General features: G+C 38.4%; 1 protein-coding gene across 3 annotated transcripts in view; it reads left to right on the top strand.

The window, feature by feature from the left end:
* Nucleotides 1-17,881, top strand: part of LOC126176000 (PHD finger protein 21A-like) — a 120,276-nt gene extending 102,395 nt beyond the window's left edge. Inside the window, exons 4-10 of one of the 3 annotated variants that reach the window (XM_049923115.1) lie at nucleotides 10,100-10,377; nucleotides 11,939-12,063; nucleotides 12,322-12,434; nucleotides 12,626-13,025; nucleotides 14,186-14,374; nucleotides 16,216-16,319; nucleotides 16,603-17,881. In XM_049923115.1, the coding sequence (XP_049779072.1) occupies nucleotides 10,100-10,377; nucleotides 11,939-12,063; nucleotides 12,322-12,434; nucleotides 12,626-13,025; nucleotides 14,186-14,374; nucleotides 16,216-16,319; nucleotides 16,603-16,731 (1,338 nt within the window). In that variant the 3' untranslated portion in view covers nucleotides 16,732-17,881. The remainder of the gene's footprint in view (nucleotides 1-10,099; nucleotides 10,378-11,938; nucleotides 12,064-12,321; nucleotides 12,435-12,625; nucleotides 13,026-14,185; nucleotides 14,375-16,215; nucleotides 16,320-16,602) is intronic. The other 2 variants (XM_049923114.1, XM_049923116.1) reach the window with 2 other exon arrangements.
* The last annotated feature ends 1,089 nt before the right edge of the window (nucleotides 17,882-18,970 follow it).

Genomic DNA, 18,970 nt, shown 5'->3' with positions numbered 1-18,970 from the left:
GAGTTTGTTCGGAAGTTGTTGAATTCCGAATAAAAACAATTTCAAAGCAAGAAACGACGTCGCGGTAGACATTGCTCAGGAATTACTGAATCAAGTCGGTAACGATGCAGAACTTCTTTAGAAGGTTATAACACAGGCGACGAAACATGGCTATACGGGTATGACGTCGAAACCAGGGCCCAGTCTCTCAATGGAAACTGCCAGAAGAGCCAAAACCTAAAAAATGAAGTGCGATCACATTATGAAGGTTCTTCTCACTGTTATCTGAGACTACAATGGGATATTGCATCGCGAGTTCTTGCCTTATGGTCGTACGGTCAACAACGAGTACTACGCGGGAGTTCTGCTCGGTTTGCGTGAAGCAATCCGAAGAAAAGACCAGAATTTTGGCAAAGTCACTCCTGGAAATATGTATATCAGTAATGCTCCCTCTAACTACTCAGTTTGTTAATGATTTTTTGGCAAATTGCCTCAGCAAACGTATTCGCTGGGCACCGCCCCCTGCGACATCTTTCTATACCGGATGCCTGAAGAGAACCATGCAAGGACGTAGTTTTACAACCATTGATGAGATACAAACAGAATTTCCGAAGGAGCTGAAGACCATAAGGAAAAGTGAGTTCCTCATTTACTTTGAAAGAGACAAAGTTGATGTTGATGAATACAGAAAGATTCTTTAAGGAAAACAACACTGACCCGTTACTTTTTTATCACACCTCGTATGGTGTTTGCTAGTGTCAATTTCCGGTCGGTCTCAGCTGCGTTAAACATGCAGTTTCTGACACCTATAAATGAGGTATGTGAAAAAGTAGACGAGAGAGACGGCGAGGGAAGATGGAAAAGTGCGACGGAACGAAATTAGGGGTACCATCGACATGTAGGTCACAAAGGCAGATGAACTCCAGTTGGGAGCCAACGGAGAACATTATTAGCCGTGGATATGAGAGCTCCATTCCGACAATCGCCTGAAGTGAAGTGACTTGCCTCCATTTACGTTTTTACGAAAACGTTGCACCAAAATTTTGCGTCGTTCTTCAAAATACTGGCATTTAAAATTCATACGTTTTGGCTTTCCAGAACTGATTCAGGAAGCATTTTTCCACTCTAATGTGACAACCTCAAAAACATTGTTTTGGAAGAATTACAGGAACAACAAGATGTTGTTAAGCAACAGACCAGGTGAATACTGAGGAGGAGACATTATTTATACATTTTTCTCCGTCAAAAAGGCTATTGTCTCTTGCTGTGTGACACACTTCGTGATTATGAATGATGCTCCTTATTTGCTTGTTTTTCCGTGTTTCATAGATAACTTCCACAGCCTTATTAACAGCAAAAATGAATGGAAAAAAATTGACAAGAGGGACGTAGAGAAACCCACCTCCAACGGATCCTCTGTCCCATCTCAATTGTAATCAGCGAAACTACTTCCAAATGATCGTGTATGGCTCGGCAGCATTCGAGCCTTCGTATTACCATTTTGGTTCTTATGTGTAAATTATGTGCAATTTGAAGACCTGTGAACTCCAATTGAACACGTCATAGCAGTACTCAACATCCCATTCCGATCCATCATCTCTGTACGAACTTTGTGTGTGTTGTGCTTTCCTTGTCAATATTCTCTTGTTGAAAATCTTTTGGTGCTGTTGCTGCAGTTATTGTACGGAAGCGTTTAACACCTTTATCTTGTCCATTTGATTATGAAAATGTTAAAATTGTATCGGCTAGTAGCTTGTGAATGATACTTGGCAGTGAAGCGGGAGAGTACTAGCGAATGTGGCCATCTCCGTGGAAGTCGCGTTTTAACGTGTTGGCTGTAGGTATTGCGGTTATCGCTGAAACAACCTGTTTTTTGGTTCTATCTGTTTTTGCCCACATTGGTTTAACCTGACTGTTAAAACCGCTCAAAATAACCAGTTTCTGAAGTAACCGATTTTCCGTTTGTTCCTATTATTTCCTGCAATAAACGTAGAAATCGAACAAAGATGGAAAAATTTTTGACTCTGTTGCAAGACGCATAGAATAAAAATTTTAAATCAAGTAGGCAAATGAAAGAAAACTTGATCCGTCCACCGTTCGCTGCTTTTCTCGAAAGAATAGGTGGTTGATTACTACAAAAAATCGCCATAATTTTTTAAACTCTGCTAAAAATCATGCTACCAGCCATCATACCACTATTTGGACATTACGGATAGTCAGTGCTAAAGGGTGGAAACTGAGGTTTGAAGAACAGTTTTTCGCGTTAATTTGGAGTGTTTTCAAGGGTACAAGTAGATAAAGGTATATTACATACTGTCAGCAGATCATGTGATTTAAATTTCATTGTATGCTATGAATGAAATATTGTTAAGTTTTTGATTTATTTCTGTTAACATGATTTGCTTCCTCATTTATTTCGTAGAAATTGTAGACAAATATGTAATCATTTTAAAGAAAATGAGGCAAACTAGTCTTCGTGCCATTCTGCAGTAGAATGGATGGCTGGCGACAACGGCGAGAAACTGCCGTATAGACGAGGTGTGGGCAAGTTTTGCACCTTAAGGGACGTACCATCTCAGCAATACTGTACCAGCTCATATGCCACGTGTTCGTTGCTCGTTTCTGTCGGCATTGTTGTCAAAATAGCACTGATCGCTTTTCCAATTTTCTATAGTAACGAAATATTTCAAACCAATGCAAATTTCACAAATAAGTATGACTCTTTCAAAAAAAAGGTTCATTTAAAAACGAAAAATTGTAGCGTTGCTGCTATGCCTAATTTGTCGATTCTTTCACTCGGTTATAAGTAAAAATAAGACAACTGATGATATAGACCCCAAATAAATACCGTAAAATAGTGGTTATTTAGAACTAAAATACGGGTATCGGTTTTAACGGGTCTGTTTTTTCCTTCCCTAACTGGACGTCGAGGTTTTCCGCGAAGCGACGACACCAATGAGGAAGACACGCGTTAGCTATGAGGAAATTGCTGTCATGTCGTGGATTTTCTGTTATTGCGGACTCTATAAGCTGCAACTTGTGCAGCCGTAAGGGCGATATGATGATCGTCAAATTAAAGGTAGTGGAACGCTTATTATGAACTTAATGCCGATTACGGTTTGATGTATAAGCTATGAATGTGTTGACTACTTCAGGGACATTCTCTCCCTCTCCCCCCCCCTCTTTTTTTCCCTTCCGCGGGGGGGGGGGGGGGGGAACGACACGAAATTGGCACTGCAGAAAGACCAAAGGTATGCAATGATTAAAAAAATCATACTATAATGTTTTCCGATGATTTTGGTTACATTTAAGTTAAACTTGACAAATCTTCAAAAGAAAATAAGTGTAACCTTGAAGTACTAACATTATTTTCTACACGTAACTCAGTGACGGAGCACAAAAGTTGCGTTAAAATAGGCGTCTAATCCACAAGATGAGATGTGACTCTTCCAAACTGTTTTTAAGTTCCCGATTCTCTTATCGCGAAGAGCACTGAAGTTGCTTGATTTCTTCTCAAATATAAACATTTTTTATTATTATTTTTCAGGTTTACCCCCGTTAACTGTTGGAGTGGTTTATGTGTTAACCACTTCCGGATGTTAATACTTCGTTTGAAATGCATAAAAAGCTCCCACCTCAAAGTTACCATACACTTTCCGAGAAGACATTTTGCAAAATGTTTCAGCAACCGTCTACATTTGAAATCTGCTTGAGAACGGCTAGGCCAGCGCTGCATGGCTCATACAGCCCTAACCCAACGCACTCTTCCTCCATACTTCACAGAGAACACACTATTTTTGGCGTTCATGCTTATAATAGGCCGTGTCCGCTCCAACCGTCGCGCATCATCGCCACATGTATACGTTTTCGTCCGTGGAGAGAAGATTTTTTTTCCAAAATTAGATTTAATTATGTAGATTTACGGGAAAACTATTCGAGGATTAATTATTTTTTCTTACCTTTAAATTACTTTTTTCTGAGTCATCTAGCCTTGTGTACAGAGTGGTAATGGCTGTTCTTAATTGTCTGTGGACTTCGTGTGAAGTATAAGAAACGACGAAATCGTGATAATATATATGAACACATGTTTGGCACACGCTCCATTTGTTTGTTATTTAGTTTCGCGTGGAAAATAATTTCTTGGTTGTTCAGGTGAAATGATATTTAGAGTAACGTACATCAAAATCAATTACGAAACAGTATATACTGACACTTTTCCAGAATAATGGCGAGAACGTGCCATGTGCAGGAACGCTTGCATTGGGTTAATCAAACTGGTATCGTACCCTACTTGATTGAATTAATACCCCTGAAGCTGCCTGTCGCACAGTTTCCTAATTGGCATGCTATAAACCCATTTCCTCTTGTCTCTGTTACTTTTAATCAACACGCCGTTTCTAGTGCGGTGTTGGTCGTTTCTCGTTTGGAACACCCAAAGCTTGGTAAGGAAATTATGACCTTTCTAGTAACATGTACAAAGTTTACACTGAAATATTTCTTGAAACTCCATGAACCCCAATAGCTGTTTCTTGTACATGATGATTCATGTTTGTATGTACAGTACACAAGAAGAAAGATATTGTGCTGCGATGAGTGTGCATAAAAATATTTAAGCTTGTTGGCCATTTCTGAGAGTGCTCAGTTATTGGATGGCGGGACAGCTTGAAACAACGAAGCATCGCAAATATATACGTAATAAATACGTTAGGCTGTGGAAATATACCTTAACTTGTATAAAACATTCGATATAACATACGTCAAATTTTTTTGGTTACTGAGTTTTTATTTCGCTTGTTGGTATTTCAGCCGATATGGGTTTATTTATCGATTGTCATATTTGTTTCGAAGTTGAAGTTGTGCTAAAATTTACTTGATTGAATTTTTCAGCTGTGGTTGTGGGTTTTTGCCAATTCCACAGTATCTTTTAAGCATACCGCACATACGCTGGTCAGCCAGAACATTATGACCACCGACCGACTATCGACATCAACCAGTCACCTGGCGAGAAATGACTGCTAGTCAGACATACGCACGGTGCATGTAGCATCATTGAGCGTGCTGTCAGTGTGTAGAATGGAGAAGGCGCACGATTTGTCTGAGGGTGGAGTGTGATGGCCTGGGGGCTCGACACGAGCATTTGGGAAACTGCACGACTTGTCGAATGTTCGACGAATGCTGTGGTGTCTTCAACACTTGGCGAAAACAAGTTGAATCCACGTCCAGATGTCGTGGGGTTTGGACGACCACCACCCCTCATTACAGATGTCTGACGTCGTAGGCTGGGCAGACTGGTAGAGCAGGGCAGGCGCCGAGCTAACATCAGTCTCGAAAGCGGGTAGTGTTTTGTCTGAACTCACAATGCACCGAACACTCGTAACGATGAGCCTCCGCAGCCGACGATCTATGCTTGTGCCAATGTTAACACCACGACATTGGCAGCTATGACTGAAACGGGCACTTGACCATCGGCACTGGACGTTGACGCAGCGCAGAGCGTTGCACGGTCTGATGATTGTCGATACCTTCATCATGCCGATCAGAGGGCGCGAATCCGTCGTCTTTGAGGGGAATAGCTTCTGGCGCCCGTACTGCGACGGAGACAAGCTGGCGGCGGCTCCGTCATGATGTGGGGAACATTCTTGTGGGCGTCCATGGGTCCACTGGAGCCTGTGCAAGGCACTATGGCAGCCTAGGAGTATCGCACACAGGTTGCAGACCACGTACACCCCTTCGTGACAGTAATATTTCCCGATGGCAGCGGTATTTTTCAACAAGAGAATGCGCCATTCATGTCACAAGACCAGGAGTGTGATGGAGTGGTTCGAGGAGCACAGTGGCGAGTTCCAGTTGATGCGCTCACCCCCCCAACTCGATGGAACGCACCTCGGATGTGATTGAACGCGATCTCAGAGCTCATCGCCTCCCCCCCCTCCCCCCCTCCCCCCCTCCAGTGACCTACCACGAACTCATTGCCTCATACCACGACGCGTTATAGCTGTTATCCGTGCCAAAGCTGGTGGGCATACCTGCCATTTGGTAGGTGGTCATAATGTTCTGCCTGATCAGTGTGTTCGTGTAATGGAGACGCTGCTGTCGCTACTTCTAGAGTATTTCCTGACGGCAGAGTAGCAGATCCAAGTGTGTTTACTTGTGTTTTCACTAAATAGCGTGAGCCTGGTGCAGTGTTCAGCAGTCATACTTCGTCTGAACGTGCGAATGAAGAAACTGGATGAAGCAGAAGAAATTATTCAGTTGGTAGAACGTAGTTCAAATGGCTCTGAGCACTATGGGACTTAACTTCTGAGGTCATCAGTCCCCTAGAACTTAGAACTACTTAAACCTAACTAACCTAAGGACATCACTCACATCCGTGCCCGAGGCAGGATTCGAACCTGCGACCGTAGCGGTCGCGCGGTTCCAGACCGTAGCGCCTAGAACCGCTCGGCCGGCTCGAACGTAGTCCTTCAACGAGCACACGCAGAATTTCCTACGGCTCTCGGTGTCCCACGTACAAGAATGTGGCATACATCAGGCATGCACGGTCTCTGTGATATCACTTACGGCGGAGTCAACATCGTCCAGAAGATATCCGAATGGAATTTCGTCGTTGGCTACTTGCAGATCGCAGAGTAACCACATTAACACTGTCTACTAGTGAAGCCAGTAACAGGCGTAACTCAAATCGGTGGCCCAACGGAAACCAACATGCTTCTATAGAGAGACATTTTCAAGAACACTTGTTTGTATAAATGAGTGGCGCGATATGATAGACAATCAGTTGATTTGGCTCTTTTGTTACCGCATCGTCTTACGGGGCCCCGTCAAGTCTTTCTTGAAAACTAGCTTCCAGAATTATTGGAAGAGGTTCATTTGACGACGAGCATGGGTATGTTCTTCCAGCACGACAGAACCTTTGGACATTCCGGTCATCAGCTGACACTAAGTCTAAACTTGGCATTCCACAGAAGATGGTTCGGCATAAGCGGTTACAGGTTATTTGGCCATAAAGTTACCTGGGCCTTATCCCTTTAGAGGTTATCAATGTGAGGATGGTTGAAAGGCGAAGTCTGCAAATGGAAAGCAAACACAAGAGACGAATTGACCGTTATGATGATGGAATATTGCTGTCCCCCATGGAAGAACGCTAAGACGATCTCAGAAGAGCTTCACATCGTGTTGTCGAGAGAAATCGAAAGTACGTTGAAGTCGGAAGTTTAATTTATGAAACTCAACAGTAAACTTGGCCTTTGCTTTCAACTTCCTATGAGTGTGTGTTTGGGTTACATTCTAACATCTGTGACTCTGTAATTAATAAAAATTGGATACCTGTTGTACGGAATATTTTATTCGAATTAGTTTGTACTACCACAGCCTAAAATATGTTAATCCTTATTGGGATGAGAAGTTCAAACATCTACCGAAGGAAATTATAAAGAAAAATTCATTTATTTACGCTGTATGTGAACAAGACAGTAAAGAAACTGAATGGAGGTGGAGTAATTGAAGTCCACGCTGCTGCTAGACATGGTTCTGCCCTGCATCCAAAAAACAGCAGAAGTATGCAAACATTTTACATATTAGCCAAGCGGACCCATTCTCTTGCCGGGTTGCAGAATCAATAACGTCTCACAAGCCCCGTTTGTGCTCTACAAAAGGAAGCTTTGCCCACATACAGCGCAAAACAGAAAATGTTTTCGTTCAACTAAAGCTTATTTAGCTGGTAGATCGTGTTAACACACTCTTTACTATATTTATTTTCGTAGCAGACTACTGGTAGTTACATGTATCATTCAGATATTTGTGACCAGCGATTACGTATTCCTATTGGCTCTTCTGTATACGAAAGTCTGTTAAGTTACCACCTGATAAATTGCAGTTACTAATAGCGTCATTCCAAGCGCTTTTAAAATTTTCCGACGGCATTGATGACATGGTTGCGGACTTGGTGCATGCGCTCAAGGCATCCCCATTTCAAAGTGAGGCACATTTGTCAAATACTACAGCAGTATCCATATCATTATTAACGGTATACACACATGTGTGGAAAGCAACGAAAAACTATTGTAATTAGTTAATTTTATATGAATCCATTTCTTTCGTATTCAGATGCAGTTTGATCGTTCCAGTGATTTAGCTCGGTTACATCTGACGGGTACTCGAATCCCGAAGTCTTGACGTCAGAAACGAAAAAGCTGATTTCTCTTTTATGGGCATTACGCAGTGATGTAACGTAAGCCCTGTGTCATTGTCTTCTCATACCGCTGGGGATATCCGCGGGGGCTATAAATACTGCTAGATTTTTAAATCTTAAAATGCCTCGGACCACAATCGCCAAAAATACAAAGAGATAGTACCACCGTGCTTACGTAAAATCGTAAGAGTGCCTAAAGTACTCATATAAGGTCAATACAAAAATCTGTAATGCCACTTCTGACAGTAAAGGAATCATCTTCGATACGGAGACAGCTGTAAAAGTAAATGGAAGAAAAGATCAGCTGGAGTAGTGAAATCCAGTCTTCATAGTGTGTCGATTGCCTGTCCTTAAAGTATTTGACTGTCATGTAGCGCATCGTAAAATGTTAGAAACGCACTGTTTACGGAAGATACCAAAGTGCATTAATTAATATCTTCACAGGCTGTAAGAAAGCACCAGCCTGAATAACCCACCTCAACTCGGTGTGATAATGGAGTTAGAAATTTATGCAGCAATTAAATAAGTGCGATTATACAAGTTTGTGTGGCTGCTCGAACTGAATGATGAAGAATTGAAGGTTTTTCCGAATGGGACTACGTGTGAAAGTATTAACATTTGTGAGCTACTCTAATCGTCGCAGCACTATTTCGTCGAAGTATCCGTTGATGGGCGGCGCTCCGGGTAGCGGCGGCTGACGCGTGCGCGTTGTCTTATGTTTCTGCTATTTGTCGCTTGGAGCGCCCGCAACAGAACACGTGGTACTCGTAGCGGTCGTTTTGACACGAAGCGCAGCGCCGTCATGTACTGCAGGCAGCCGATACTGCAAACTTGTGAACGGGCATCGACATACTCACCACCCGGCGCTTATTCCAGATTAACACGTACATACCTAAAGCGAAGAATCAGACTTGTATTACTGAATGACGAAAATCAAATATTATCGGTGTCCGCCAGGATCTGCTCTATGTGAGACATTACCCCTTGTTATTGCGCAAGTTTTGTTATAATGAGTGTGTGTATGTTCGCCTTTTATCTATCTCACGTTTTGGAACGCTTCTATAGAAAGAATATCAGATTTGTTGTTTTCTAAACAATCATTTACATCGTAAATACACAGGCATACAGAAACATGAACCAGAAGCTACGTAACTGAATACATAAAAAAAGACTGAACTGAGGCATAAAATGATTTATTATATACTAGTCGAAATAAGTACATGAAAACACATACACCTAGACCGATGTTTCCCCGCTCATACACCACAATGTAACATTCGACTATTTCTACTTGTACATTGAGAAAAGCGTCGGCCTCTGTGTAGCACAGTGAGTGCGACATTGGCTGCAATAAAGTAAAAAAAAAAGTATATTGCAAAATGCATTACTTTGTAGTATTGTCTTCAGAGTGAGATATGCATTTTATAGTTAATCAGATTCATTCAGACAGTTAAAGACTATGTTATAACTATGATCTATGTGACGCTTTTAAAAACTTTACTGTGTAAATTCGTGTTGTTCTCTCATGTATTTTGCTACTTGCATCTGCTACGTAACTGCTAGTTTTGTACTGTCAGACCACCCAACCCAAGTAAACAAAGCTCAAGTTTTCATTCAGATTTGACACCAGCAGCATTTTTTCAATGTGTGTGTGTGCACCCTAACTTGCAAACAGTTCTTGCAGCTTGTAGTTCAACATTTGTTAAACACTTCTGTAGTTTCACTGGAATGTTAATTTGCAGCACTGAAGATACATGTTAGTGGTGTTGCATGTATATTTCCTATCCCTCCCACGTTTTCAATCCTTTCCTGAGACCGCCCACTCCTTCACTCCTCCTTTAACCACACTTCAAAAGGGTGCATGTGTCTGAGTATGTGTTACAAAATACTTAAACATTATACTGTTAATCTTTCTTTTTCTTCTTACAGAAACAACTAATTCAGCGACTAAGGAAAGAGTTAGAAGCAAATTCAACAAACAGCACATTGAACAACAAAAGCACTGTTAAATGTGCTGAGAAAGATAATGATATTGAAATCATACAAACTAATAACAGCAGTAGTTCCAGCGCTGGTGGGATTGTTAGCACAGTAAACACAAAAAGCAGTATTACCACAGTCTCCAAAGATGCAAATAAAACACAAAATGGAATTATTTACATTAGTGCAGTAGACGGTTCGGGAAATGGTTCTTCAGATGAAGTAAGGTGTGTTTGTGTAATTAATGTTCTAGTTAACATGTATTCACATCTCTCTCTTAAGTAATGAAATTATAGAAACCCATTAGCAAATGATTCTTAATATCGCCAATTATTATTTTGCTGTGTAACTAATTTCTTTAGATGTACCCAGTTTGTGAGACTATCTTTTAGAGATTTTTTAACAGTTTAATGAAATTATATGCCAGTAATGTACCCTTTCCATAAACGTAAAAACATGTCACCATTATAAAAGTTGCAGTGAAATATCTTATAATGAAGAAGCCATTACATATAAAAATCTTCATGTTCACAAAAATTAACTATGTATGTTAAAGCACTGTTTCTGACAATGGAAGATGTGCTGCCTTGGATTAATGGTGATAGTCAGTGTTTCAGGTGTTTTCCCATATCCCACTAGGTGAATAATGCCTGACTGATAACAAAGTCTTCTGTCAGTTACAGGATTTGCAAATATTTCAAAAGCTTTCGCTCACTTTTATATGAGTAACACTACCCACAAACAAACAAACAAACAAAAAGTTGCAGTACACACATTCAATCCCAGGAGTTAATGGGGTGGCAACAGGAAGGGCATCTGGCCACCCTTCAAACCAACCGCGGTGAAGAAATCTGTCTCTGTGCTATATTTTGTGGATCTTTCTCCACAGGGAAGTCCTCGTTTTTATCTTTTTCTTCTTCCACCGATTGGGCTGAATGTGTCATCAGTTTTAACATCTTTTATTTATTGGTATTCTATGGTTATGACATGGGTGCTTATGACTTCAGTTCTTTTTGCACCCTAAAACAAAACCCAATTCAAACCAGCTTAACCTACATTGAACTGCTGAGACCATTTAGAGCTGACCAGAAGTAGTAAAATATCTCTTTCTCTAGAATCTAAGTCGGGCCACTATCCAGCAATCTTGATTCATGTTTTCTTTCCATGGCTCTCTTGAATAATTAAAAGTAGATTTTAAAATAGTTCCCTCAACAAGGCCATAGAGGATCCTCTCTCAGTTCTTTTACAACCTTGGTGATGTAATACTTCCATGATTGATACTACCACCATTCCTTTGAAAATAGAGCGAAAGATTACTAGCTAAGTGTTTCCTTTTTCATATGGAGAGGTTTTGAACTGCATTTAATTGTCAATGTTAAATTTAATTTTGAAGCTAGACTTAAAACAAATGCCAATAGTAGACAGAAATTTAACTTCCTTTCCTTATGATGTAATGAACCTTTTCCAGAAAAACTTACCAGACAGATTTTGCACCCTACTGCTTAGGGGTAGGATAAAACTAGAATCAAATCCTCATTTACTTGAGAAATATGTAATACCACACTGATAATCAAACTTTTGTAACATCTATGAGCTCTAATAAAAAGCGTCAAAATATTTCTCTACAGTAGTACAGTAAATTGGTTTCACATGTTATTTACTTTGAATAATTATTTAGTGCTAGATATTGTGAGGGTACATTAGTAATCACCAAGAGAGGATGTTTACAAATTTGTAGTCTGGTGTTCTGCTTTGTCATGTTGTTCATGGGCTTCTTACTTATTGCAGATTATCAGCAGCTTCCTCACCTTCTTCTTCCCCTTCTTCAAGTTCCTCAGATGATGAAAGAGAAATACAAGAGTCTTTGGCTGCAGAAATTTCTCAAGAGAAAATAGCATTTCTACAGGCTGTCGGTATGTTATTTTCCTGTCACAATTGCTTCAGATTTCTCAAAATATGAACTTCATTTATCATCATGTTCTTCACCTTTTATCATTCATGGTCACAAAAATGATTATTTGTGTAACTGTGTCTAAATAAGATTGTTTTGTTTGGCTGCCAGATGGTTTAACTTCTTTTATTTTTGGAAGATCTTCACTTGCCTTGTAATACATAGATCACTTAGTAATGGATATGTTCTTGTATTAGGTATTTTTCTTTTACTTTTCCAGGACTCATAACTCGTGAAATTCTCTCAGACCTACAGAACCGCAGAGTCGAAAGAAAGCGTCGTAGCACTGCAAATCATACCCAGTTCGTGTATGGAAGTCACTGGGATGTTTCGGTAAGATACATGAATGTTGCTGTTAACTTTTGTCCCCCTTTAAGTTGTTGTTCTTCAGCAACAGCAATTCCTTCTTAATAAAAACAAAGTGTAATATTATTATTACATTAGCCACTTTCAGTATTCTTTGTTACTGTTCAATATTAGAAATATTTAATTTTATTCACTGTTCCTCTTTCTTTTAACTACAGAAACGCAAGAAGAATGGTTATCTCTTATCCACATCACCACAAATAAAAACAAAAAGGAAGCCTCAAGTACATCAAAAGCAGCAACACCACCAAAAAGATAAACATCAAGTATTGTTTGCTGAAAATGATAGAATTGTTATGCCTGTAACATCTGCACTAGAAAAGATGGCACCAGTTTCTTCTTCAGTATCGCAATCTTCCTTAACTCGGCACACAGCTTCAGACAAGACTAATGCATCAGTGTATCAGATCACTCCTAAAGAAATCTCAAGATCGCTACTACGTACTTCTGGGACAAACTTGCCAAAAACTTCGTTACGTCTCGCAAGTCTTCCAGCGTCTCTAACTATAGAAAGAGTGAATAGTCCACCCCATGTTTGCATCATCTGTGGATCTACTGGTAAGATGTTTTACTATGTTTCTTTCAAGATTGGACCATTTTCGGTAGGGTACATTGTGATGTACCAATTAATGTAAATTCCAAAAATGTAGAGTAATATTCTTCAAATGGATGCATTTGAAAATAAGAAAACAAATCATCTTTTAATGACATGAATGTCAGACAGAGTCTGAAGACAAATTTCTCTTAATGAAACTTTATGTATAGCTATTCTTGTTACCAGAGATTACAACTGGGGTTTTTATATTTCTTTTCAAATTTTCATATGTTTAATTAGACATTTCCTATGAACTGAACTGCACCTGATTAAATACATCTCACTAGACGTTGTCAGTTCAGTTTTGCAGACTATTCTTGTAATTAATATATCTTAATTCAAGTGTATTATTAGCTGACTGGAATATATGCTGCTGATGGAAGAGAGATGAGAACTATGTTCCAAAAAAGAAAAAAAAACCTCATTTAATCTGATGATTATTTCAAGTAGTGCACCAACCTGCAGGAACTCTATCAAAGAAGCTATTGTGCAAAAACTACTTTGAGACATGAGTTATACTCATAGCAGTGAAGGGCTACAATGAAATGTGCTGTCATGATATTGGTGCTGCTACTAATATCCTTCATTGTAGGCATTCACCACACTGTAATTTAATCAGCTTTTTATGTAAAATACTACTGTAATATCAGTTACTTTAGTCATTAAAGGCAATGGCAACGGAGGAAGTTGTGAAAGCGTGGGCTACCTTTTAGACCTAACACAGTAAGAGAATGGAGACAAATTTATCCGGGTGAGATGTCTGTCTGGATTAAAAAATAAAAAGAAAATTCCCAGCAGACAGAGCTTCTGTCAGATCAACAGCAAAATATTTCTGCAGTTGTGACAGTAATGATCTACACTGCTGTTGGTATTCAACATATAATACTGGTTTACGAAACAGTTCTTTTGTTCATCCATAAGGATGCATTTCTGTCAGCATTGTAATGTGTACTGCTCTCACGGCTGATCATGGATTTACCTGCAGTGAGTTAACTATCTCATCTTTGTATTTGAAGTTGAGGATTTGAAAGACAGAAATTATGTATCTGCACAGCTAGAATGTGTTAATTGTCAAGCTAAATATATTTTACACCTATACTTCTAATTTTTCTCCTTATTGCAGGAATGCTTTCTTCGTGTAAGAACTGCAGTGCATACTTCCATCCTTCCTGTTCAAAAGAAGCTTCATGTTGTCCAAAGTGCAACACAGATCAAGGCAGCAGCTACATGGAAGCCAAGAAAGGATCGAATGAGCCACCAAACGGACTTATTATACAGCAAACAACAGTTCCACTGCAGGCTAGTTTCTCAGGTGAATACTGTACTAATAGTGGCAGTGTTGATACACAATTATTGTTTCTATGTTACAATGAACTCTGTTGATAATTTTGTATGTGGATTCCGGCAATTTCTGCTTAAAATAAGAGCTTGGGTGATTATCACAATAGTTGTTAGCTGGAGTAAATGACTATTAAAAACGCAAATATTCTTATCAGAAATTTAAAAAATTGCTATTCATAATGTTTGTTGTTTCCTAACTGCACTTAAACTTAATCTGAAGGATTCTATAACAGAATTGTACATCAGCAATTAATAACTTGTCCTAACACTGATAAGTAACCACAAGTAGTGAGAAAAAAACACAATTATTTTTTAATATTACATCAAATTGTTTGGCTTTCTGTGATGATTAGTTGCAAAGATATACACCTTATATTCTATGAACTTTAGTGATTTATAATACCTGTTTGTCATTTAAAATGCAATATTTAAATCTATCTTCTGTCCATAGTCCTGCAGGCAGCTGTGTTTGACCTGTAACAATCTCAAGTATTAAATGCACTTAGACATTTTGAATCAATGGCTGGAAAATCAGTTCTCAGCTGCAAGAGGTCTCTAATGAGTAATACATGTGTTCATCATGCTTTTAAATTGCCTTGTATCATGACAAGCAAGCCTGCAACATTAGGGATGGTGGCACTAGGTTGCAAAACAGTATACGATCATTTGTGATAGAATGTATCAACATTCACTGTTAATGACTGCTTCTCAAAAAGGGAATATTATTCCCAGGAACCAAAAGGCAAATATTTGAGGTATAATTAGGAGGATGTAGTGCTTAGGAATCCAAATAATTGACACAAAATGAGAGGAGTTTCATAACAGGTGTCAACTGAATTGAAAAAAAAAAAGAGAAAAAAGAAACTTAACATTTCTGTGGATGGAAACTCTGTCCCTCATGTCTCAGATGGCTGGGGAACTTGTATTTATTTGCTGGAATGTGAATCATAAATATCAAAACACCTATCACTGTGAAAAGCTCTAGCATTGATTACACTCCTGTAATGAAGGCAAACACATCACAGTAAGGATGTGTGGGCTGGAGTAATAGAAAATCCACTCATATCTCTGGTCAGCAGCAGTGATTCTTGGCTGAAGAGCAGGAATAGTACTACGTTACTGATGAGTTCATATCTCCTGTCATTGTGTTCGACTGGTTTATAAGAGATGTGTTGCTAGAGTCAATGGACACACTACATCTTATTGCTGCATCTGACTGCTTAAACATCTTCATGAGAGGGACCATAACTGTTGTTATTGGGGTTGAGGTCCTGTACCATTCATTGCCAGCTCTCTGCTTTCATATGGTATTATCGAACTCATTGTTGCATGAAATTGCACTTGAAACTTACGTGGATCTGGTCACTGTGTTGCTAGATATTGGTCTCATTGTATAACACACACTATTATATTCAAGATAGCACAGGAGAAATTTTCTGAGCTAATGTAATGTATACATGAGACTGTCAGTTTACACTTCAAACAATTCCTCTGAGCCTTACCTGGTTCCTTATGTGAATAAAATGTTAGTATGCACTTAAGACCATTGGTTCCAAATCTTGTACGCCATATTGATAGTCTTTTTTTGTACGGTACATTCGCAGATGGAGAGCATAGCTAGTTGAGGATATGTCTCTGCATATGTTTTGTAAATGGTATTTTCCATTTATGTAAGTTGAGAGTGCTTAATGGTCTGAAAGTTTTTAACATAGAGCACTTGTAGACTGTACAGTATATATGTATATATGTTTGCATGTATATAAAATGGTTAAAAAAATTGGATAAAAATACAAGGAATAAAATTTATTTCAGAACGTAGAGCCTTGAAAGAACGTTTAGCGCACGTTAACAGCAGACTAAAGTCAGAAAAAAACTTAATGGAAAAAAGAGCTGCAGAATTAACTATATCATTGGAGGTAAGATCATGAGCAGATTGTGGTGGCAGATATTCTTAACAGTGTTAATGATGAGATGGAGAATTATTTCGAGAATTAATGGGTCTAGCTGCCTTCTGTGAGAGAGGGGCGGGGGAAAAAATAGTCAAAAGTATGATATTTATCCTTGCCTGTCATACTCCATGTATCTACTTTTTCTGAAGCAGGAAAGGAGACAGATTGTCAAATGTTTATCATCACACTTATGTATTTGTCCTCACTTGCTTTACAATGCTAAATGAATTAATTACTTGTGTTTTTCCAGGCCCAAGCATCGCAAAAAAAAGTAATGCTCCAGTCAGAAGAAGTTATTCGAAACAAGATACAAGTGATCAATAATTTTATAAGTGTAATAAAGACAACTCGATCAGTTGCAGCAAAAGACAAAAGTTAACGAAGTGCATCCACAGTTATAACTTTTACAATGTGCAAGGATTTTCTGTGATGACGCTGTAATTTGTGTGAACAGTGATACAGTAATCCAGTTTTTATACTGGATTTTCTCAGGAAATGTGGAACAGATTTCTCACTGTGTGAGAAGCAAGCAGAAATAATTGCACCAGTTGATTCTTTTAGCAGATTAAAAGAATTAATGGGACCACTTTTAATTTTTAACACATTTGCTGTGTTAACTTGCTTCTGTTTGTTTCTCTTAGTATATTATTTGTAGTGTTATTGTTAGTTACTTTTGCATTTTTTCCTTTGGCCCTAAAAGACATAAATGGTTTATATAGCTTAATGTTATTTATTAACTTTTTTGCTCATTTGTTTAAAGTAAAATAAAGAAAAAGTGACAGCTATTGGGAATGGAAATACTCAAAGATAACAAAAATAAATTTCCACACATTTCTTTTTTTGCAATGGAAATTATTTTATAAGCAAGACTGTAAAAGATTCCTTTTTATAATAAACCTGCTTAGGTTACTTAAATACATCTGAATTATGTGATGACTAACTAAATCTGCGAACATAATATGAGCAATAAATGTATGTTTTGTATATATCTGTAATTCAATGAATCTGTAAAGGTTATTTATTGAGAAATGTGATATTAACCTCATTAAATTACAGTGGGGGAATGCACCAATATAATGCTGCCTGCATCAAACTGAAAATTTGTATTTTAATTGCTGCTGTTATTGTTATGCTTACAGCCAGCTGAATAAAGCATATTTATCACTAGAAAATGTCTCTATGTAAAAGTTTCTCTGGAACTTATTTACCCCTTTGAACTGGTTTGCTACAGGTTTAACTCCAGAATATTACATATTATCTGGACTGAAATGTGCCAACAAGCAATAAGAAATTAATTTTAATCTTAAGTAATTATTGTAAGCCTACCAGAAACAGTGTACAATAGTTGCTGTATCTGACTCTATGGTTTTCATGGCAATATGCAGAAAGATAGAAAATAAATATTGAAAACTAGCCAGTACAGTGAAAAATGTATTATAGGTTTGCAATGGAGTACATCTTATTTGTTTTACATAGCACTGCCAGGGACATAATTATGTCATGGTTATACAGCAGATGTTTCTAAATAAAGTTCCTGTACAAACATATGGCAGGGGTTATTTTTCTTCTTTTGTGTTTGGTTCTCGTGCAATGCATATTTCAACATACTTCCTGTTGTCCCACCTTCCTAAACTTAAATGTCAAGGCAGATTTAGCTTTTCAAACTTGTCTGCATCTTTTCTGCATATTTGATCATCTGCATTGTGTCATGTTACAGCCCAACAGCTTTGATGTCACTTCTCACTCCTGCATTATATATGTTGGGCTCAGTTTTTTAGTGCACTTGGATTCTGAGTGTAGATGGTATTGTGAACCTCCTCCCAATACATAATGTCAGAAATTATACATGATCATTTGCTACTTGAACTGCATGCTTCGAATAATGTGTTCATTGCCATTGCTACCTCTACATTCGTATCTTACACACGGAATTGATGTTCTTTTGATGAAAAGTTTTGCAGTCCATGTCTCTGTGTGATATTTAATAGCAACCTTTGTTTACTTGGTGTAGTTCTACATACTTAACCAAAATAAGAAGCCAAACATTCGAAATGTTATGAAGTATCCAACAAGTTAGGAGTTTAGTTTCTTTTATGTAATAAGTTAACTGACATAATTGTCACTGATACCCCCACTCCTCTTTGGTGTGGAAGAGAGAGAGAGAGAGAGAGAGAGAGAGAGAGAGAGAGAGAGAGAGAGAGAGAGAATGGTGGTGGGAGGGGGGGGGGTTGAGATAAGGTATAGTATTATCTTAAGTGTGGCACAAATTAATACAGTACTTCTCATCTTCAAATAATTTTAGTTCCTATTAAAATTCATTCTCATTTGTTCCTTTTTCTTCATGTTTCTCCTTTATTTTCCTCTGGCCACTTCAAATTCATATTTTAACCACGTCTACCCTGAACTGCTGCTAATTTTATCATTTTTCTTCTGAAAACATTTTTCTGCTGTTCCTTCTTTAGCACAGAGCATTTCTAGATTTTGTTTAAATTATTGGACCCAGCTTACAGTTTCTTAGCTTAAAGGTACTTGAAAATCTGTTTTGTTAGCTCATTGTCAATCATTTATGTCCAACAGTATCAGTCACTTGTTACTTCTTGCTTTGTTATTTTTGTCAC

This window comes from Schistocerca cancellata, chromosome 3 (assembly GCF_023864275.1).
Source record: "Schistocerca cancellata isolate TAMUIC-IGC-003103 chromosome 3, iqSchCanc2.1, whole genome shotgun sequence".
NCBI lineage: Eukaryota > Metazoa > Arthropoda > Insecta > Orthoptera > Acrididae > Schistocerca > Schistocerca cancellata.
Note: the sequence above shows the minus strand (reverse complement) of the source record. Positions and strands in the feature narration are given on the sequence as shown.